General features: G+C 28.6%; 1 protein-coding gene across 2 annotated transcripts in view; it reads left to right on the top strand.

Moving 5' to 3' along the window:
- LOC123299182 (RNA/RNP complex-1-interacting phosphatase) overlaps window positions 1-24,767 on the top strand; it is a 125,534-nt gene that overhangs the window by 82,265 nt on the left and 18,502 nt on the right. For both annotated transcript variants that reach the window (XM_044881462.1, XM_044881461.1), the window contains exon 6: window positions 18,515-18,561. In XM_044881462.1, coding sequence (XP_044737397.1) covers window positions 18,515-18,561 — 47 coding nt within the window. The remainder of the gene's footprint in view (window positions 1-18,514; window positions 18,562-24,767) is intronic.

Raw genomic sequence — 24,767 nt, 5'->3', positions numbered from 1 at the left:
TATACAAATAATGTTAACTGGACACCAGTTCCCAAAATTGGACCACCTCATAGCTCCATCTAATTCAGCTTAGTTTATTATTAAGTTAATACAAGTTGAGCTAGAACGTGTTTTAATTAAGATCAAGTATGAAGTTTTTTAAATAATTGTCGGTATAGGAGAAGAAAAAGCCTAGTTAAAATACTAATATCTCAAACGAGGGTGTAAACTGATGAGCCTCTCTACTTAATCCAACCTTGCATGTTCTATTACCGTGATTCTAATTGTTAGGAATAATCAATGGTGATCATGGCCGATAAAATTGAAAAAATCGTATACATTTTCAAATCATAACCGACTGTATCAATAAGTGAGAAATCTCTTTAGTTTTTAAAAGTTGAATAGTGTTCGATTTTATTTGCTTTGATTTTGAATCTTGCATTGGAGCTGGGATAATCAGAAGGGATCAACCAGTTTTCTTTTTATGCTGTGGATCAGATTTTTAATCTTTATCGATACATAAAATATCTTCATCACGATGAAAGGAAATGATTATGTAATTTTTCTAAAGTATGAATGAATTTTTTTATATTATAGGTATTTACATCCACATGCACTTAAATATTTTTTTATTTATATTTGAATTTAAAATGTTTTATTTTGATTATAAATTCAATACCAGTTTAATTTGAAGTGGTTTAAAACATTGAACGAACAGTAGATAATATTTACATGATAAAATTTGCATTTGTAAAGAGATGTCAACTGTAGAATTTCTCTCTAAGCTCTTTGGTTATTTTATACTTTTTTTTATCATTTTTATTATGTCTTCTTTATTTATATTGATATTTATTTTATTTACAAAATGATTCAAAATCATACTTTTTGAACGAAACTATTTATAATTATTGTAATCGGACCATAAGTGAATGGATTTATAACGAAATAATATTGAGTTTAATATGTACGAAAAAGGATTGCCCTATAAAGCTTTTTAAGATTTCTTGGTTCTAAGATAATTTTTTTTCAAGAAAAATTTCGTTTTTAATTCTATATTAGCGTTTTTTTTCAAAATTATCATAATAATTCATTTTAAAAGTTTTCTCTGGTAACTCAAACTTGTAATAAAGTCTGAGGCAGCAAGCATCTATTTTCACAAATGGAACTATGCAACAAAGGAGTGCACATTTCTATGGAGAGGTGCTGGCCATTTAAAAGTCATACAGACTTAGAGATGGTTTTACATGAGTGATCTGCTTAGCACTCATAATCAAATAAGTAGACAAAATTCATACAAGACTTCAAGATCATAGATAGATACTTGATAAATTGCAGGGTGGTACTAGCGATCGAATGGGGTTCTTTAGAGGACCTACTAAATCTCTAATAAATACTCTAATTTTAGAATATTCAATATGCTTCCTGTTATATAATTTTTTAAAACATGCTGTATATATAAATAATAATATTTTAATATATTTATTGTATAATTAGATTTTTAATATCTTCTTAAGTCACAGAATTTATTACTTATTTAGCTTGTCATTTGTACTTTAAATATGCGTATATTTGTTGTATTTGAGCGTGGTTCGTTAGTTCTTCTATAATACAAAACTAGAAAATAATAATACCACTAAACAAGTATTGTGTTATGAAATGTCAGAAATTCTAAACTTTGGGATCACGTACAAACATTTAATTTTGTAATGGTGTTTTTTGAATTGTTCTAGAAGAGACAATTCAAAAAGTTGGATCTGTTTAGGAAAATTGTCCCTGGCGTGCTTCTCTAAAAATCATCGGAATTTATCTTTCTCTTTTCATTACAAACTCAACCTTCTGGAGTTAAAATTATTTAAACCCTAAAATTAAGCTTCTTATTTAGTTCGATCGGACTAGAAAGTTTTTGAAAAACAAGATTAACAAGAAAGAAAGAAAGCACGCAGGATTCCAAAAATAATATCACGAAAAATAAAATATTTTTCTCAAAAATTAATTTTTAATATTTGTTGTATTTTAACGTGAAATTTTTAACCCCCATTTTCGAACTCTCAATATTAACGAACAAGGAATATATTTAAGATCAAAGCTGCATAATGCGTTTCCAATCTTCAATTTTAATAGAAGGTTGCAAACAGTTCTAAAACATGAGCTGGCAACGTTTTAAAGTCTTTATTTTGAGACGCTCGAATATCGGATTATTTCTTATTTCTTTGTTTATGAAAAACCCAGCTATAAAAAGTAACATTGAAGTATAAAAACAAAAATTTATTCAGAACTTTGCTGATACCTCCTCGAGATGATAAATTATTTTCCTGTTACTGTTGAATAATTTTTCGCAATTAGTGTAATTGTATTTGCACTAACAATAAAGTTATAAAAACCAATTAATCATAATATAATTGCAATATAATATATTGGATTACAAGTGAAAATGTTGAGAATGGCTGGTATATGGCTAGATATTCTTATATTATGTTGCATTGAACTTGCAAGTGTCAATGTAAAAAATTCTTAACAAATCAACAATTTCAAATTGCAAATTTATTTTACAATAAAATATTTAATTTTATTTTAACACTACATCGTCGTTTAGTTAATAATAATAAATTATTACTCATTTTGTATAGTGTAGAAATATAATTTTTTGACAAGTTTCGCTAAATAATATTTAATTAAAGTACAATGTAACATGTACACCTTCTAGTTAAGAAATACAGGGTCAGGCATATTTTAGTTCGTTTTTGAACTAGCGATTATTTCGCCATTCGAAACTCTTAAAATCATTTTTCAAGTAGCAAGTTATTTCAGAAGTTTTCGTGGTAATGGCAAATTATTTTGTTAATATTGCAACTCTCACTTATCAATAATTTAGTGGAGATATACGGTTTAGATTGAAAATCAAATACTATTTTCTAAAAAATTTAATCATGTTATATGTTTATTAACATTTCAAAAATATTTATCTATGCAATTCCGTTTTTTATTTTCCCAATTTCCAATGCAACAAATTTATTTAATATTCAATAATTTTTATTTGACTGTTACACTGAATTTTTTGACTGTTGACTGGAAGTACATGTAAACAATTGAAAAATAGTTCAATGCTTTGAAGGTCGTAATGAAGATGGCTGAGTGAATCTCAAATCTATAAAGAGGCTCAACCATTAAGAATGTATTGAAAATTAGATTGTTAAAATTAAATACTGCATATCCAGCCAGGCCAATTATTTTAATAAAATACTATTTCATTCTTAATCGGAAGACTTACTTACCTACTCTTGAAAAAAATATACTTATTATTGGTAAATATTTATTGCATTTGTATTTCATATACATTTAGAAACGAACTAAAAGATGCCTGGTTGTACAGTAATCGAAGTATTGTTTTTCAGTGATGCTTTTTGCCACTGATACTGACATTCATAAATTGCAACGTCGATGTCTGGCTATAAGGAAAGTGATAAAACACAATAAGTTCTGATGGCAAGGTCAAAGTGTCAAAACCCGAATTCAAGTTTAATTTTAATTTCCCCAGCTCGCGTATGTCCTGAGACAACCAAACTTCAGTGTCAAACTTGTTGAATTCTTTCTATTACACTTATGAAACAGGTCATGTCTGTAATAATTTTAATTATCTGACTCAAACTTTTTATCCAAACATTAGTGACATTTATTTTTTTCGAAAAGACATAATACAGATTGAGTGGCTCTTTTATTAACTTTTGATTAATTTTTTCTATTCGATAAACAAATTAGATGTCAATTACAAAAAAAAATTATCCTTTACAAAAATTTGTGCTGACCTTATTGGGGTGTTTTTGACTCCAAGAATTAAATTTCATTGCGAATAAAGATATATTTTACAAAATTTAAATTTACAATCTTTAGCCGGTGATTTTTATGTGTAGTTCATATTACCTTTAGAATTGGTGGTTCACTATAATGACGTTACGATGTAATTATAAAGCATTTTAAATGAATTATTTATCGTACATGTAATAAATCTAAAATAAAGCCGTTTACCTTTTGCAAAAGACATACAAGTATTTCTACTTTCAAAAAATAAAGTATACCATTAAATACCAATCAAATGTAATAGGATTTTGGAGAATATTCGAAGAGGGGAAGGAGTCATTTGAATTTGCAAAAAAAAGAATAGTGAATTATTATATTTTAGAACTTTGATCTTGATGATTTTGCCATTGCGTTACGTATTACTAATCTCAGTTGCATTGCTTTTTCAATCAATGATCGAACTTGTGTATGAAACTTTTACAAAACAAGTGAAAACAAACAACTGACTAAGTTAATTGTTGAAATACCATGTATGGACAGTGTTGATTATGCATTCGTTTGTTTTTTACGGCATGGAAATAAAAAAAGATACTCCAATACACAAATACAATATGCGTATGCATCCTTACTTACAATACATGTATACATACTCGATTTGTTCTAACATAGCTTGCACCTTCACGGGTAAATAGTTACGTTTACGAAAAAATGTTTCAAACAAACCCAATTGATCTATGTTGTTCATTAACGAACTCGATCTCACATTTTACGTCCTAAGTACGCTATAAAAATTTCAGCTCGATATATCAAAATTTTGTTCGTAGCATCAATATTTTTAATCGTTACAAACTTGGTACTAAACTTAGTATACCTTGCATATTAATTACATACATGGTATAAAAATGAAGAAAGTGTAAGCTTATTTTCGAGAAAAGAAAGTGACATGTAAAATCAATTGTCATGCTTAATTATATATGAGTGGTAGCCCTAATTGGAGAGATAAAATGGGGTACAAGTATTATTTACAAAATCTAAAAAACCTCCCGACAAAAGCGGCTTTTTTCTTGTAGTTTTCTCCAAGTTGAACCGATTTTCTTGACAAAAAGCTAACACTCTCGGTAAAAATTTCTTTTAAACAAATAATAAGAACATTCACAGACACACATAGCGGTCAATCTTTTAAGACACTTTTAACATATTTTTGCGTATGGGGTTAAAAAAGGAAATCTTTTTAGGTTAAGAATTAAAATATACGTTAAATCATTTCAAGAGAAATGCACGATCACACATTGCTAGTTAAGATTAGCGTTCTTTTAATAACGGTTATTAAGACAAAGCACCCATATTAAGCCAAATAGCCAATGAAGAAGTTTGGTATTGGATATTTTTTTTGTGCTGTGATCTATTTTGTTTGTGCATTAAATTGACTTTCCTCAGAATCAGAATATAGATAAATTAGGGATAAACTGATTTCCACGAAATTCATTCAAAGAAGAATATATCGAATCGAAAAGCTACAAATCTTTAATTTATATTTTTATAAGTTTATCGTATAATTTTGCAATTCGATGCAAATAATGCAAATATAAATATAATTCTAATACCGAAAGTAAAATAAATTTTAGCTGGTCGTCTTTAAATATTATTTTTTCTGTATACAAGAAACGCGACCGTACATGGAATGTCTTTATTTTAGTAGTATGTGGAAAAAAAATCAATGGAGACATTAAAATATGGTTCAAAATGGACATTTGCAATGGTCAATTTATGTGTTAGAGACAACACTATCCTGCTGGGTGTTGCACGACTGGAGATCGTAAGTTCATATATCACATCAAACCACCCTCAACAAAATTACGTTGGACAATAAAATATTTCATGAACATTTGTATTAATTATTAAGATGTTACTTTTTTTAAATATAGCGAAGAAACGTGCAGATATTTAAATGACAATTACACTGAGAAAGAAATTCTTAATGTGGTATGTGACTGTGGCGCAGTGGCCTATCAAATATTATAATGCAAATTTAAAAAGGTGATAATTTTTGTTTCTGAATGTCGTTGCGAATATTTTTGATAAATTGTGGGTTTATACGTCGTTTAAAATAAATAATTTTTTAAATATTACATTTCTGCATTTTCAAGGATTGACTACTACTCTTTGAAATCAATAGGCACATTTTGATGCCCGCTTAAAAGTCGGCAGACAAATCTAAATGTAAACCATATATCCTGGGTGGACCATTTTAATATATTATAGCTAATGGCTCGTTTTGTAGTTAACCAATCAAAAAATAACTTGTACAAAAGTTGCAGAGTTTGATGGGGGACATCATGTTTTGACATCAGATTGGACTTTGTACTCCGGGTTGCTTTAATAGTCAATTTGGATCCTAAAAGGTTCCAAATAAAATTAACATTTAATAAAAAACTAACATTTTTTATAGTGAACATTTTTTCGAAAATCGTTACCTTTCGGAGTAAAAGCGACTTAAAAATATGTAATAATTGCGATACGAAAGAAATTACGCTAGCTACAGAAAAATGCATTAGCAAAAAATTGTCGGTGGGCAATAGAGGACATTCACGTGTGTCCATGGCCTTGCCCTACTATTATCGATAAACTTTAAGCGTATTTGCTTTTGATTATGATATAATCTTAAGTCGTGTTTCCTCCGAAAGCTAGCCATTTTCGAAAAAATGTTTTAAATTAAAAATTTTAAGTTTTTTTATGAGAATCTACTTTCTAATTTAAATTGGCATTCTATCTCTTACCTTTTGAAGAAGAGAATTAGGTCCAATCTGATGTCAGAACATGATGTTCCCCACCCAACTCTGCAAATTTTAATAAAGTATTAGCCATAATAGATTAAAATGGTCTACCCTTTATATAAATGCTTGTTCGTCGAGAAAATGACTTTCAAGCAGGCATAAGTTGAAAAAATAATAAAATACCGTTACGATACACTACGTTTTATGCAGGGCTTATGTGTTTGGTCTACGGATACGGATACGGTTTAGTGTTAAAATTGTGTACTAATTCTTCTGAAGCTAGTTTACATTTAAGTAAATAACTCTGATTGCGTTCTAAAACGTGATCCCTTCCCTTCATAATTCACCTTTTACGGCCTTCTTTTGGATAAACAGATTATGATTATGCGAGAGAAATTTTCTACTCAACTAAATAAAACCATGGCAGTACTTATCGGGATCGGACCAAATTTTATATCTAGATCCCGATTTCAATCTGATCAATTTTCACAGACCCTCCACTGGAGCGGAATAGAAGGAATACTTTTGAAATCATTTTACGTTATAATATGAAATGCATAACATTGATATTAATAATTATATAAATTAAACACTACAAATAATACGATTCAGATTTGTGTAATCACACACCCAAAGATGTCACTTATATATATGTTTTTCTTTACTTTGTAGAATATGTTTTTTGTATACACAATGTTATGTGTCACGCTCGAATGAAGCGTGAGATATTTTTTGTAGAAAGTATCAGTCTCACTAATATAATAATTTTGTTCTAGTTGATCGTCGTATAAGTCGCCTAAAATAAAATAATTTCTATTTTTAAACTATTAATTCTATTTTATGATACAATCTGACGATCTTGTCAACTGTCATGCTCGTCGTATTTAACATATTGATTGGTGAAAGTGACTGAGTTCATCAAATCAGCAATTCACCTTCCTAAAATTGCCTTTTCGTTACACTATACGTGGGATATCAGCAGAGATTGATTTTGCCTGATCTTATCCATAACTTTCCACTTTCCTGCAAATCATCACTACCTTCTTCGAATAGTTCTGCATGATCTTATGATCTTAAATACCTTTCTCCGGTCTGGCATTTTTGGAATGAAGTTCCTTAACGCGGCTTGCCATGGTGAGCCAACTGGCTGAATTCATCACGTAACAATGTGAAACAGGCTTTGTGTGTGTGTGTGTGTGTGTGTGTGTGTCATATCCATGGCATCCACGATATGTTCACCTACTTTATATTATTTTAATTTATTATATTACACGAATTTTGCTTTTTTATATCATTTACATTCAAAATTAGTTATTATTGCCTAGTCGCACGACTTTTGTTTAGCGCTTCTGAATATACCACTGCTCTAGTTTCTGATCTTGTATAATTGATAAATTTGTGAAAATATATATCTCATTTTTGTCATTCACTAGTCAGTTTTCCTCTTGTTTTTTCAAGAATTCCCTCTTTTTTTGCGTTATTCTTGAGAAAAATTCTCTCTTTTTTGCGTTATTCTTGAGTCAAATTCTATCTATTAAAAAAATCCGTTTCAAAATCCGTTTCATAGTTTTAAAGATCAAAGAATAAATAGGGATTAGAGACAGAAGGCAGCGCAGCGACTTTATTTTTTTTATGCTATGTATTGATGAATGTAGATAATCGAATGTGTAAAGTAGGCTTTAATTTCTTTTTTGTTTTTTTAAGAAATGTGTAGACATTGTTAACGCCTACAATAATGCTATTTATCAATGTGTACCGACAATTAATTCTATCATATCTATTATACACATTATATGTGCCATGATAAACCACCTTGTAAGATAGATATAGGTATAATTCTGTTCAATATATGTAAGGCTTTTTTCTTTAAATGTAAAGTAAGTGTATGTTGTATCGAATAGATGAAAAATTGTGATATCATTTTTATAACGTTTTATATTTTATGGGTCAAATAAATTTCTCATACTTAACTTTTTGTTTTATTTTAATATTACAATAGAGTTGGAGGTCATTTATAATATTGTAGTTTAAAAGTTTAAAATATAGTTTTCATAAGGGACCAAATCTTAACAGTACAAGAGTCTGTTGCAGAAAAAATTGAGTTAATTTGGTAAAAGTTGGTGTGTTATTTTTGAATATAGACTTTAATCATGTACAATGGTTCGTTGTTGATCAAAGTCTGCTGTCAAAGCAAATTTATAGGAAATCAAATTTCTTTCCTCCCATTCAAGAAATAAGCATCGTTTTTAACCGAATTCAAAAAAAGAGGAGGTTCGCAATTCGACTGCATTTTTTTAAAATGTGTGTTACCTCAGAACTTTCGACTGGGTGAACCGATTAAAAAAAGAATAATTGAAATCAGTTCTTTGAATCCTGGTGCTTCCCGTGTGGTCCTATTTCAATTTGGTCTAGGTCTGACAATGGAATCCATGAGAAAACCATATAAGTCTTTTAGCATTAAGTATGTGCGCGAAAAATGGACGAATAACTCAATATCACGCGAACCGATGATTCTTCTAATGATAAATTAGTAAGTGTACTTCAGATTCACTAAAAATCACAAAATAAAAAACTTTTCCAAAACAAATTAATATGCACTAAAAAGTAATAAAATAACGATAATATAATGTAGTTACAATTATTGGCAAGTTAATGTAGCAAACTGTTCTGTCACTGTTGTTTCCTTGTACTTCTTTTTGTTTTTGTTTTGCCAACAATATGGTCCAATTGCCAACGAAAAACGTGGAGCTTATTTGTTTTAGATAGATAGTCTAAGAAGAAGTGGGTACTCATTAGAGTGCTTACCTAATAGAGAGAGAACCTACTAATAATATAATCATGTTATTATTTGAAAAGTTAGTAATATATACGATAAGATAAATTCAAAATTTCATTTTTAATCCTCTTTTTTCATGGACCAATTTTTTTCACTAACGAAAATATTGGATACAATGAACCATCTGCTACAGTCTTCGGAAAATATTGTGGTTACTGGAATTAATGATGTTTGAAATGTGTTTCGATTGAATTATTTTTCGCGAATTAGTTTTGTCAGTGTAGGAATAAATGAGGGAGACTGACAACTTGATTTAATCGTATCCATGCCTTTTCCTTATATTTTTCTATATCATCATTGTATTAACTTCTTGAAAGAATTTGACTTCAAGAGCAAACCAGCTTTTAGAAGTTAAAGATAAATTATATACTTTGAAAACCTTACTAAAATTTACAAATAAACAAAAATGTTTTCTCAGTAGTAAACATATTCATGTCTATTCCATTAATTACATCGTTAAATTTAAAGTTTAAACTTAAACTTTTAGCTACCATATAACACAAATGTAGTTTTTTTATACACACACGATATTGTGTAGGTAAAAAATATAAATAAAACTATAAACTACTATAATTTATTTTCATAGGACTTGTTGAAAAATGTATCTCCCAGGTATAAGAATGCAGATTATGATTATTGGTTTTAACAGAGGGGAAATTCGTGTACCTTTATTGATGAATCTTTGGACAAATTTAAACAATATTTGGCAAGTTGATTAGTTTTCTATCGATGCAATTTAAATGAATATGTTTGAAAAAATTGATATCAAAAGTTAATTTTTAGAATTTTTCAATTTATTTTTATTGTAATTTCTGTATTTTTAACTGCGAATACTTTATGCAGTTTTAAGCATTACAGTTTGTAGTTTGATGAGGGTACACTCTTTTTGATTACTGTTTTGATTACCCAAGGACATAGCCTGTACATGCATGTCTTTTGACAAAAATGTGGGATTTCAAAAATTTTGTTTTATAATAAGTTTTGACAATTCTAGAGAAAAGAAACACTACAAAAAAATACAGAAATAAATGAGCTTAAATACAAATTTAATAAATTTAAAGTTCAATGATACAAGTTTTATTTAATAATAATGAATCTAATCCATCTCCATAGGATGCAATATTATGGAGGATTATTACAAATTGGATTAATAGAGTCGATGAAAAGATTCATAGAATCTGAATTGTAAAATCTTCCTTCGATTGGACATTTAGCTAAGACGTTATGATCAAGAATTGCTCTACCTACTTATACTTACAGCTAAAACATGTTTCGTTAACTCTTTGGCAAATATTTTAAATTGGCAAAATGAGAGAATTGAGTACATTCCTTTCAATTTCACCTTAATTGGGTGTCCCAGTTTTGAGATATAACACTGGTAATATTGCTGTTTACTTTACCTTTTTTCAATACCTTATCTTTGATATAGGTTTAATACAAATTAAGAGAAATTATTAACATGAACCTGTTCTGGATATTTTGTTTTAATTTATCAAATTAATATTTTGCTCTATAAAAGTAGTTTTAATTTGAAAATTTAATTTTTGGTTTAAATTTAATCAAAATAAATGTAGGGACCTTGGATGAAAATTTATCGAATACTAGTAGATTTTCAGTTCTTTTCTTAGTATTGAGGAGATGTAACGAATGATAAAAATGTGAAAGCGTTAAGAACAAAAAATTAAAATTTTCTTATTGACTGTTTGAGAAAGTATTATTTTTCAACGCTTCCATAACGATTTTTCACACTCGATGCTTGGTCATCGTTGAACTTTTTCTTTAAAATAATTTCTAAATTTCACTTGTAGACCATAGATTAGATAGATACATCCATTTAAAAATTAGTGTTCTTAATTCTATCTTTATTGATTAGCAAATATATTTTTTTGCTCTAAGACGATACACATTTATATGACTTTCTTCGTCATATAAATTTTTTTATGGCCATAATCTTACATAAAAACACAGTAAAAAATGTTTTGAAGACACACACCGTGATGTTATTAAAAGATATAAATATATAAATAAAAAATTATGCATATACTATAAATCAAAAAAATGTTTTTTTTTCTTCTTTTTATTTCATTATTTATTATTTTGTTTATTTCGTTGCCTAAATATTTGATCATATTCATACAAATAATAAAACAAATTTTTCAAAGTCAAAGATTAATAAAAACAGACGATCATTATTATAATAATAAAGAATCGGCTCAAATTATCGATATACTGAGCGATAATGATTATGGATTAACATATAAAATGAAAATAAAATTTTTATAATAAATAGTATCAAGACCAAATAACTTATGATAAAATAACCGCGTTACAATATCCGGTATTACAAATAAACCGATAATACTGACTTCAAAAGAAAACTTTTCCAAAATAACTAACCACTAACTAACTAAGTAGTCACAAAAAAAAGAATAATCGAAATCGGTTGGCGTGATATTGAGTTATTCGTCCTCTTGTCGTGCATACTTAATGCAAATTAAGACTTTTATGGTTTTCTCATGGATGCTGTTGCCAGAACTAGACCAAACTGAAATGGGACCACACGGGAAGCACCAGCTTTCAAACAGATAAATAATCATCAAAATCGGTTCGCCCAGCCAAAAGTTCTGAGGGAACACACATAAAAAAATACAGTCGAATTGATAACCTCCTCCGTTTTTGTTTGAAGTCGGTTAAAAATTAATGCACATAATAGCCAATATTAAGTAAATCGGAGAAAAATTAATCGATTTCAATAGGGTCAAATATAACCAACCAGTGACCAATGTTGGACTGAGTTACATTTGGTTGGGCTTTCAACACTGTGATGCACTATCATCCTGTCTTGGAGTCAATGCAGCCTTAGTCTTCAGGTTTGTTCCTTTCGTGAGTGTTTCGTTGTGATTACTACTATCCATTCATAGAACACACCTTGAAGGATTTCTAAAGAAAGCATGTAAGTGAGTTCCTAAAGGATCCCGCACGATAAGATAGGAAAATGGCTTTCTGAGAAATTTTTTCAAACCGACCCCCAAAATTTTTTTCGGATCGTTCTGATCAAAAACTCTCACGACAACACAATTTTTTTATCAGTAGTTTTCGAGCAAATTCGATATTGATGATCGAATGATCATAAATTTGTTGTTCCAGTTTACATTCCGATCAAAACATTTTCGAATATAATAAAAATGATTTAAATTCAACATAAATTAATAAAATATTCAAAATAAGTATCAATAAAAGAAATGAATATTAGTTTCATCTGTTTTTTTTTGTCGAAAAAAATATTTGCGGCTAAGGACAAGAAAAAAAACGAACCAACAGCACAGTTGCTATTGATGAGAACAAAAGAATATTTTTCTTTAAAAAAAATTTATCTTATATTTATCACTTCCAAACGCACCAGGTGGCGTCATGTTTTATTTTATTTTTTGAACGTAAAAATAATCAACCAAAAAATGGTCAGCAGTGAGCAAGCAAGCGGCTTTGTGATATTTTCATCCCTATTTATTTAAGGGTGGTTTTTTTTTTGTTGGTTGTTGTATTATTATTTTAATGATTTGTTATGAAGGATTTATTTGTGATAGGTAACATATAATTTACTAATTTATATTTTTTACTAATAATTGTTTTTATTTTTTTTTTTAAACATTAAAAAGTCATAAAATAAATTATAAAATGATATTAATTAAATATTTAATTTATGCATTTATCTTTTGGAATTTATTTACAACACAAATATATGTACAGTTTAAATCTAATATTGTAGTCAATGAATATTGAGAAGTTTCAAGTCTGTTCCCTCTTAAAAATGCCGAAATCGCTGCTAATAGCGTGAGAAGTGAGGGAAAATATATGCACCGGTTTATTACTATCTGAATTGAAAAAAAAAGCTCAGATTAAATGACTTTTAAGCCAGTAGCATGGTAGTCAAAATCGAGCCCGTTTCGAAAAAAATTAGAATGGCTGAAAGTACGTTTTTGGGGAATTATTTTGTGCGCTAATCGCGAATTTTGCTGTCCGCGGTGAATAAAAAAGGTATGACCATTTTTAAGCGTGTTTGAATTGAACATGGAATTTGGGGGGGGGGGGGTCAGATAAAAAATATTTCAGACAAAACTTTTAGCTAGAGTACATATGAACCAATTTTCACCAACTAAAGGCCATTTAAAGGTCATGGGGCCCAGATATCTATTTTATTGTTTTAATTACGAATTGGTTGGGTTGAGTTTGTCGACTATAAGGGAGTTGGTTGGGTTCTGAAGTTTTTAGTCCCTGCGTTCAAAAATGGGACACTATTCAAATCAATTCAATTTATTCATTCTTTTTTTAAACAATACAATATTGTACAGAACATGTCATTAAAAGGGCTAGGGAAAAATAAAGGAAGGGGAAGGTATGCAGCTATGGCTGACTTTGTTAGGAACTATCCCGACATTAATCTCGTGCAAACTTTATGGAAAACCATAGAAAAACATAGGTAGGATAGCCGGCATCTGATACTAAAAGATCAAATGCTTCCCGAGTATCACTCATAGTGTGATTCGATTAAGGACTTGGAATACAAATGGTACTTAGATGAAGTACATAAAAAAATTAAACTGTAAGTTACATAAGTTGAATAGATATGTTATAATATAAAAATAAAGAATAAAAAACAAAAATTCATTTCTTTTAAAATGAAACCAATATAATTTAAATTTCAATGTACTCTCATTATTATCAATTCAACTGAGAAGTCAAATATTTATAGAAGCGGGCTGGTAACTGCCAATATGTTTATAAATTATAGCCTTTTCATAATATAATTCACTTTTTAAAAGATAGGCATCTTAATAATCTGCAAAACCTACATATATCCTTATCAGTTATAAGTTTATCCATGTTATAATATTTGAATAGTAGCTGTATACTCAATTTAAGTTGAAGTTTGATATTGCGTTTTCAATTAATTTACTTTGAATTATACTTATATGAATTATTCTGATTAAGCTTAAGCCTTTTACAAATAAGTGTTAAACTTAGAGGCGTCGACGAGTAGATATTTGTTAATAAACAATTAAATCAATCCAAAATGCAATAAACATGGGAAATTATTTATAATGTTTTGATATAGGCCTTTCATTTTAAAATCACGATTCACATTTATTTCGTACTAAATGATTTATAACCAATGTGATAAAATGAATAACAAATATCTTCTATCTTAGTCCTACTTATTGCTGTCAGTACGAAAAAATAAACTTTGCACTTGCGCTTATGACATGATGAAAAGGCCTATTAAGATCACCTTCAATGTAAAGAATACCATATCTTTACCAAATTTTCGGGTATATATCTTTTCACAACATTTCCAAAAACGAGATGTTTAATTGTTTAAATTTCTTTTAACTTTCTGCAAAAAAATATCTTGTTTCAAAATTATCCATTTAATTTTTTATATTCAAATTTTGATTACTGTAAAATATTACCCAAAATTTTTAATCGATTCGATTTTTCATACGAAGTCTGAAAAGCATTGATACCTTTTAAAAGTGTATATTTAATGTTAAGTATAATATAATTTCAAATATGTAACATTAAATTAAACGCCATTGTACCTACACTTTGAATTAAATATAATTTATGATAAATTTTTATTATTTAATGATCTAGTTTTAACACAACAATGAATTGAAATAATATATTACACTGCTGTTAAGAAATACTTTTTTAAGAGTTACAACTAGGTACATATGTAATTAAATATTTATTTCACGTACCACATTAATTAATCAAAGTGTTATAAAAAACATACAACATTTATAACATAAATTAAATGAAAAATTTTAATTTAATTACAACAAAATTTTATTGTTTTTTTAAAAATAGATTTAAACTATAAATAATTTTTAAAATCATTTAGCATTTGTTTTTACAATTAAAATTAATTTATTGGCATTTCATATGGGAAGGTTGGTACAAGATTGGCGATAAAGACTTTCGCTGTCCATATACCATAGAGAAACAACTAATCCAATCGATCTTGCATAACATCAATGACAGACATCAGTTCTAACTAGGTACTCTATTGTACCATCTAAACAGGCACTGCCTCGCAAAGGCTTAGAGAAAAGTAAATGGCAAATTGATTGGAAAATAAAATAGAAATGTTGCTTGTACCTTGTCCTTGTCTGTTGTCTGAGTTGGTCCATCTCTGAAAGCCGATAAAATGTTTGCTGAAACAATTGAAAATTATTTGGGTAATGCATTGAAGGAAATAAAAGAACCAAAAAAAAAGAATCAAGTCAATTAAACTCTGTTGTGTGTTCGGATATATAATGAGAATGAAATAGCTGAATTTCCTCATATTTAGACATAAATTTCTCCAAATATGATCGCGAAGTAATTCATAGTAAATTTGATCAAATTGTTGGGATTTTCTCCATCTTTTATGCTCCTCCCTTTCGGACCTTTTAAAACAGAGTATATTTTGAGTTTGGTATATAGCTAGGAACACTCTCGATGAAATTTTCTTGATGAAAAAAACAAAATACTAAAATCGGTTCATCCGTTAAGGAGCTACGATACATAGATATGTTGTATTGAACAGAAGTGGAATTTTCGTAGAAGAAAAAGTTGTAAGACATGCGCCTGACCCCTATCGGGCCCCAAATATCAGCCTTTTGTATCATCACAATATTATATTCACTTTTCCTCTTATCTCCTTCTTTCCTACGTCTTTTCCAGTCAAGAAAGATAATGCTATACGATCGATTTATGATGTACATATACAATGCACAAATAATAGTAACGTGGTTCATTATGAAGATTTTAATTAAATAAAAATAAAAATGTACCTTCAGGACTTCATCCCTTTTAAACATAAATCATTTGTGTCGTACAACATATCAATATTTTTAATTTATAACATTATATTTTTGGAATAACGTTATGCTGCTGTTGTATCTTAAAAATATATAACATAACCTTTACACTCATGTAAATCTTCACTTGTCAACGAGAGATATTGGTGAAGACTTCAAAAGTTATTATGTTTGTTCCCGTTTATTGGATATTATTCATTTATTTTTTATTTTTGAAACGATATAGTTTTGTTTGTTATATCAAAAAAAGCCGACAATAGGAATATAATATAACGCCAATATAGATACTTTTTTAGTATTTTTGAAATAATAATAAAAAAGTATTTACACACAATAGCCAAAAGAACAGTTCATAGTCCTGAACTGTTCAACAAACGTTACCCAACGACATCAGAATCGTAGTGAAAATCGTGTTTTTAGCGCTGCGCACATTATATTATAGAGGTAAGTTTTAAACCCGAAAATTGCAATGAGGTAAAATTACAACTTGAAAAAAGTAGCTTAATTTATTAAATTGTGGGTGCATCACAAACGTCAGGCTCTAAATATAACATGCAAAAATTTTGCTTTTTCAAAATTGTTCATATAAATTAGAGACAAATTTTAAGATGATAATGTTTTATTGATTTATCAAGTATTGCATTTTTAAATAAAAGTCTAGTATCCATAAACCCGATATAAAAAATAAAACCGGACATAGCAGTCAATTTATAGGTTAAACAATTATAAAAAAGTGCTAACAAAATTTGACGGCATCTATTTTCAGATACGGGATAATTATCATTGACCAACAAAAACAGAATACAGTCGGCGCGTATGTCTACATGTAATAAAATTTTAAAATTTATTCACCGAAAATGTAGTCTGTAATCATAATAAATTAAACGATTTTTTTGTTGAATACTGAAACGATTTCACAAAAAAGACCATAATTTTAAGAATAAATTATAGACATTTCATAATAAAATTAATGGCAAATGATTATTGGCGCAGTATTTGTGTGGTAAAAGATGTGAGCCCCTATGTATAAAAGTCCATTTAAAAGGGCAGTTAGTTAAAAAGAATGAATTATTTTCTTTTAAATTGACCTTTATTAGTTAAATTGCTGATATACGACCCATACCAGTAAGTGCGATTCTAAAAACTAACGTTGATTGCGTATGTTATAGACTATAAACTATTTATATCTTCATGTATACCGTGTATCAATTTAGATTTTACGCAATCAAATACTCAAATAGATTTTTTTTTTAAAGTTTTTTCTTTAAAATATGTTTTTTTTCTTATCTAAGGAGCTTTCCAAAATGCCAAGCTAAATAGCTTTTTTCGGTTTCATTTACTTGAAAACTAACTTCTCATGAAATAAATTATCCACTATAACCTTGAAATCAAGTTTTTTCGACAAGATGGTGTAACAGTTTAAACGAAAACATATAGCTCTATTGCAAATTCAGTTTCTTGATCGTATTGTATCGAGTGTTTATTTAAAGGTTTTCGAAAGAAAAAGTTGTTTGAAAGAGCAGGAATCGGACATACTTTAAATGAAATAATGGCAAAATGTTATTGAAAATTTCATCAAAAGAATGAAAATTTGAGCCAATACGAAATTATCTTCCACATATAACTTAGTCGTTCACTTACAACTTAGTTCGTACTTGTAACTCCTACTTCGTACTTACTATTACAAAAAAAAATGACCACTGATGAGAATCTTAAAGATGACATGGTCAGCTTAAAAATAAATGAAAATCCGCTTTAAAAAGTTTCTGTCAATAATTGGGGGCAAGTTCGACACCATTTATTTAAAAAGGTCCATTTATAATTGATACATGGTATATTTCAATGATTTGATTTATTTGACTACATTCTTCAGAAATATTTCGGAACTTAAACGGTATTTTAATTAAATTCCCATTTATTTTTCTTTAGAATTCTGTAGTGAAAATTGATCTATTTCTAATTTTTTAAATTTTGCATAAAAAAAACAAATTATTGGATTGAATCAATTTGAATTTTATTTATAAAAATGTGTATAAAATGATTAAATTTTAAATATGCTACTAAGCTATAATTATAGAGCTTTTAATTTCTGCTGAGTATAATTCGTCTGAGAAGGTATATGCTTCTGAACTTCCAAAACCTTGCAGTCACGTTTGGAAAGAAAAATTAATTTTGGTTATTATATTAATAATTTATTTATTTCCAATCTCTTTTAACATCAAAAATCTTATAGGAAAGAAAATTAATTGTTATTTTTTCTATTACAGATTTATTAAAGTTGTCGATGAATTTTTAAAAGAAAATGCAGATAATGGTATGTATAATTTTTAATAATTACATTTATCTTTTTATTGAATGTAATACAATAATTGAGGTATATACCATGAGTGTTTAATTGACGAACTAATTTTACTCGTGTTTTCAACTTTGATATTGAACAACTTTGACTTCAATACTCTATCCCAATTTGCAGGGGTTGTGTAGATGAAAAAAGCTTTTAAAACATCCAAAAACTTTTTTTTTTCTGAGAAATTCTTCAAAGTTAGATTAAAACTTAAAAAAATCTTTAAAGAATAGTTTCAAAACCAATCATTTTTCGAAAATTCGAAATAGGTTCATCCGTTTAGGAGCTTCGATACCACAGACACACCAAAAATACTCACGATAAAACAACTCGTTGAGTCGGGCGTTTAAAATAAACAAATTGATTATCATTAGTTATTCGATTAAAGCAACGATAAAAAAATTCTTTGCAACGATCGAAAGTTCTTGTTTTTTGTTTGAAAAGCTTGTTTTTTTCTTTTACCATACTTTGCTGCAATTTATTGTTTTTTATTCAAACAAAATAGCTCAGTCGTTTCTCGAACCTTTTAATTTAAAAAATAATCATGAATTCCCACACTATTCTTGAAAGAAATTTTTGTTTCTATATTCATCGAGGAATAACGATATTGTTATTTAACAGTAGGTACCTTTTTACTAAGTAAAAATAATTATTGCTTTTTCTTGAAATACAATAAAAGTTTATAAATTAATAGCAACAATAACTAAACATTAGAAACAATAGTATAGTGCCATAATACACATAAAATATACAAAACAAAAGATAAAAGAATATTAAAATCCGGTTTTTAAATAAATGAATATTTTGTTTTAATTTGCAAATGAAAATGCTACTACTGACTTAACTACCACTAACTGATTTTATAACTGCGCTATGGCTGCGAGTTAAAGAAGGTTTGTAAGAAATGTGAGTATATCCTCTTAATATTTACATGCCTTGGCACATACACTTAGAATATTTATTGAGTGGCCTTTTAAATATAGTCGACATAAAAGTAAAGAAATACAAAATCCTAGAGATATTCTTAATTTTTCTGTATAGAGTATTTGAGTATTTTAAGCACATCGGTTTTCTCTGATAAAAATACAATGCTAGTAAGGTTTTTTTGTTTTTCTTGATCCAAGTCAAGTAAGAAAAGTATTTTTGGCCGCCTTTAACTGTAGAAAGAGCGAATATTGTGACTTTTTATCGAGCCATTAGGCAAGCCATTGTAGTGGCTTATTAAAGTAACTCTAGGAGACCAAGACTAATAGTACAATAACCTACGGCCAGTGTGCTGCATGTCCGGGCGTATGTGAAAAAAAGTTTTTGGTTCGCTTCGGCCTTTATATTATCACTTACGCAAGAAAATCAAACCTTTTGGACTAGAATCGTAATATACTATTAAGGTATTTTGAAACGAGAACTGGAAATCGAGAATTTTCCGATTATAACCGACGATAATAATAGGAAAATTAAATACTTTTAAGCAGCAATGGCCAAAAATTGTTAAAAAAACCCCTAGCAAAATTGCTCATCATCCGAGGTGCGATTAATTATGCAAAGACAATGATCGATCAAACTTTTCTGAAACGATTGTCTTTTCGAATTTTAAAATGAAGTTAATGATTAGATGTCAGGCTTAATATAAGACGTAACGATTTAAGAGATGAAATGTTATGATTTCATAGGTTCCATAATCGTGTTCACTCATACCATGTGTTCCCAGTTTTAGAAATCTAACATTCGCTTGACCTTGAAATATTGAATTTATCGAGTTTTTTTGAGGATCGATTTATGACGGTTTATAATAATGATTATCACAAGTTGTGACAATCATAGCAAGGTAAGAAACCTTCTAGTGGCTTATTTAAAACTTTGCTTTAAAAAGTTTAAAAGTTTCCACGGTTTTGCAAAACGCAAAAATATTGCTTATCGAGTTTTTTTTTTGCAAATATTTAACCCCGAGGCGTATCAATTAAAATGAGTACAATTCGGTTTTAAAGTTCGAGTCGTTAAAACAATGCAGTTGCAAAAATAATTTTTAATTTTTGTATCTTAATCGTTAGATACGCAGTACCTGTTTTTCAGCTGAAAAACTTAGTGAGAAATGTAAGAAGATTTAAAAAAAATTCGAGTTTCGGAATAGTACAAAGAGAGATTCTCCCTGAGTTTACATTCCTTTCCACTCGTCAATTTTTTCACTCAAAAACCGCTTATACAAAAGCCAAAAGGTACGAAGTGATTCGGATTTTATTTTCCAATACATTTAATCCAACCACACTATACAAAAACATTGTTGACCACACCACATGGGCTTTCTACTTCGTTTCGTTGATGATCATGCAAGAAGTTATTTTCTATTCTTGTAATAATAACTACAATATAACTCTCTCAAACTGCGAATACAACAATACTTGTCTGAAGATGTTATCATTAAAATACAACAAAGATGTCGCACATAATATAATGATAACAACACCAACCACTATTAATACCTACCTATAGGTAAATAATACCTACTACTTATATATGTTTTGCTACCTACCAATGTAACTAATTAGTGGCGCCACAAGTGTGACATTCATTAACTACAATTCAATTATATTTATTATTCTGTAATATAATGATAAAAATCTTTATTTACTATATACATTTCTAATAAATCTACCTATGTAGGTATTTATTACAAATAAATGTTTTGTATTTGTGTACTAATAATATTCTTTTATCCGCATTAAATAATGATTATTTTAATGTATATGATTTATAAAATTTAATCGTTACTTTATATACATACTAAAGTGATACCCACTCGCTTCGCTGGGTTTAAAAGTAAAGATTGATAAAGATTGCTCTCGCTTATCCCTTTTCTATAACATTCGAAATAATGGAAAGGATTGTATTATTCAAGGATCTATATTATTAATAGTAATTATTCATTGAGTATATCAGAAAGATGACCGTGAAATATTTTATATTGACTATTTTTACAGAAATCTGTAATTTATGGTAATGTTAAATGACTACTTTTAGAGAAATCTGTAATTTATGGTAATATCAAATGTCAAATTAATTTAAATTTTTTATTTAAAATATATTAAATTTTTTATTAATTAATATATCTTTATAAATTATAGTCCATGTGTTATTCTGGTATATCAGCTATATTGCTGAACAGTTTCATTAAAAATCATTCGCTAGTTTAAGCGTGAAAGCGTAACAAACAAACAAACAAACAAACATACTTACTTTCGCATAATATATAGAGAAAGATAGAGATAGAGATATATTGATTTAGTCATTTGGCATATATTAAATGACTTTTAAATAGTAACGATTTGATAATTAAACGACTGGTGTTTTATTTTATTTCCATATCGACTAGAAATAGTGTTGTCGCTAAGAAGCAGCTCTCAATTATTTATCGACAATTTTATTACCAGAAGATAAGACGACATGATCAGAAATTAGAAATAGATCCTAAACAGTCTTCTTCTTGTTTAAAAAGTGTTGAAAATGATCAAATAAGGGCCAATTTTGTTATTTTATTAAGCTCCGTACTAAGGAAAAGTTTGACCGCTATGTGTGCGTGTCTGTCTATCTGTGGCATCGTAGCACCTTAACAGATGAACCGATTTAGATTTTGTTGGTTTTGTTTGGAAGGAAATTTAATGGAGAGTTTCCTTATATTTTTTTCTCATTTCGTATTAAATGCAAGTTTAGGGTTCCTGGAATCATCTTTGCTATTTTTTGCAATGTGTAGAATCCACTGATTTTCGGAAAACTCTTCAGATCATACTATTTGGCGGTTGATAATACATTTCAGTATACAAATATTGCATAATGATATATTTCTGTAATATAATGGAAAAAAGGTTACATACATGTTCCGTATGATTGAATTCTTTTTATTGAACTTAATAAAACATAAAAGGATGGGAAGAGAAGCCGGGGAGTCTGAATATAAACTTAATTCTAAGATAATTGTTCAATCGCCTAAAACAATTGGGAAAGGCAGTTTGCACCTGCGAAGAACCTACAAATTGTTGAAAAAGAAATCCTATAACGAATTCATAGCGAATCCCTGCCCCTTCCCCTTCGTTGACCTGCGATACAGATCATAAATCTATTTTTTCGAAGAAAAAAAAATTTAATCGTGTTTGTATTGTTTAAAAAAATAAACAATGTGCTTTATGTAGTAAAAGTGGTTAAATTGAAATACCGAAACACGCTTATTGTTGCTTACTTACTTACCTGGTGGTTCTATTTGAATTTATTTCATTGCATTGTCTTAATGAGACACAAGAACACATAAACAAAACAAAATAATATATTAATGCTTCAACCATGTTCATACATCTGATAATATTGAAAACATATAATACTGCCCAGTTTCTATAAATCGAACGAAATTCGTTCAACGAATCTATGCTCTTTCTTTTTCAGGTGAGTGTGGTTAGTGTCTTTTATATTAAAAGTTCATAGGTAGCGGAGAGCCGTTAGATTTATACTTTGGAATCCAGGGACAGTCAATGAATCTTTATAAAAACTGTTCGACTGAAAAATTGTTTCAAACAAAATTGTTTATTTTTTAAGAACATTTTTCATATTTAAACTTTTGGTTTAACATTAGAGATAAAAAATTTTCAAACACTCAAAATTTTAACATTTCTGAAAACCATGTAAATTTTTCAAGCTTCATATCTCAAAAATTCTTAGACAAATGGGGCTGTGGATTACCTTCAATTGTTTCAAATTTAATATCCTTTCAAAATGATGGTAGCAACTAATGTTAAAAACTCATAGTTTTTGAATTGAACAGCAAAAACTGAAAAAAATCCGAAAATTTTGCAATTTTTCACGGGTTACGCAGGATAGCACAAGTTTTTTTTTGCTAACAAAACGTAGTTTCATACCCCCCTAAGAGATCCAAATAACATACCAAAAATGCAGCTTTACACCACGCTTTGCGATGTTTTGTTTGATAAAAATGTTTAATGAATTATATTTTTTCCTTTCGCATGCAGTATGTTGAAACTCATCTAATAAAACTATTCATTATGGAATGAATAATAATTCCCGTCATGAATCCGGTAGAAATGTCCTATGTTTTTTGGTGATAATATGGGTTGGATTTCAAATGCACTCAGGAATTAAGTTTCTGCGTCCTCTTCAAAAAAATTTAAAACATTTAACTTTTTTTTTTGTAATAATACTTTTGTCAATTAATTTTTCCGTGGGTACGTTTGTAAGGTAAAGTCGAGTATAACGCCGCTCCAGATATTTTTAAAAAATTTCCTGGCTATAGAGATTGTACTGTAAAAACACTTACTGCGCTCACTATTCCGCTCATACTGATGATGAAGCAAGTTCAAGGTGTATTACCTTCGAAAAGAATACAGTTAAACAAGCAAACAAATGCGTAATCATATTTCTCTAATCGTATTTTTAAATCATTTTTTATCTTCAAATATGATAAATAGTAACTATAATAGTTTTTTGTTTATTATTTTTTATATAAATCTTTTTATATAGTTTTCTTCTAGTTTTAATTTAGAATTTCAAGTTAATGAATCATTCTTGTTAAAGAGGTAGTGATGAATTAAGTAAGAGAATAAAAACTTTCTTTAAATAAAAGTATTTATTAATTTTATGGGTTGTTACATTTATACAAAATATATATTACTTTAAAAAGCCGTATGCCTCATGGCTTTTGCCGCGTGGTCATTGTATATTAATGTTCGATAAATATAATACTTTAAATACTGACTATTTAAGTGAGTAGATCTATTTCGCTGAATTATTAATATTTTGGTTCTGCATATATTCGTTGAAACGTTTTTCATGACACCTTTGAAGTTTGTCCTTGGATATTGGCTTTCATAAACTAATTGTCCAATCATCAAAGGTGCTCGACTTTTTTTATTTTTTTAGTCAACATATTCTCATACTCACATACTCTGGAACTTGATTTTTATTCAATTCGGAGGCATGAAATTTTAAGGGTAGTCTTTTTAAAAAAAATCAAGAAAATTTAGGCTCAAAAAGTAACCTAATCGAGTTTATTTGACGATTGGGCTACTAGTCATCTAGGTTAGACTAGGTTATATTGGCTGTCTACGACAGACACACTTAGGCCAGAGAGCCCACTGTGATACCATATATGTGGTTTACTACCTATTCCGTTGATTTTC

The sequence above is a fragment of the Chrysoperla carnea genome, chromosome 4 (assembly GCF_905475395.1).
Source record: "Chrysoperla carnea chromosome 4, inChrCarn1.1, whole genome shotgun sequence".
Classification (NCBI taxonomy): Eukaryota; Metazoa; Arthropoda; class Insecta; order Neuroptera; family Chrysopidae; genus Chrysoperla; species Chrysoperla carnea.
Note: the sequence above shows the minus strand (reverse complement) of the source record. Positions and strands in the feature narration are given on the sequence as shown.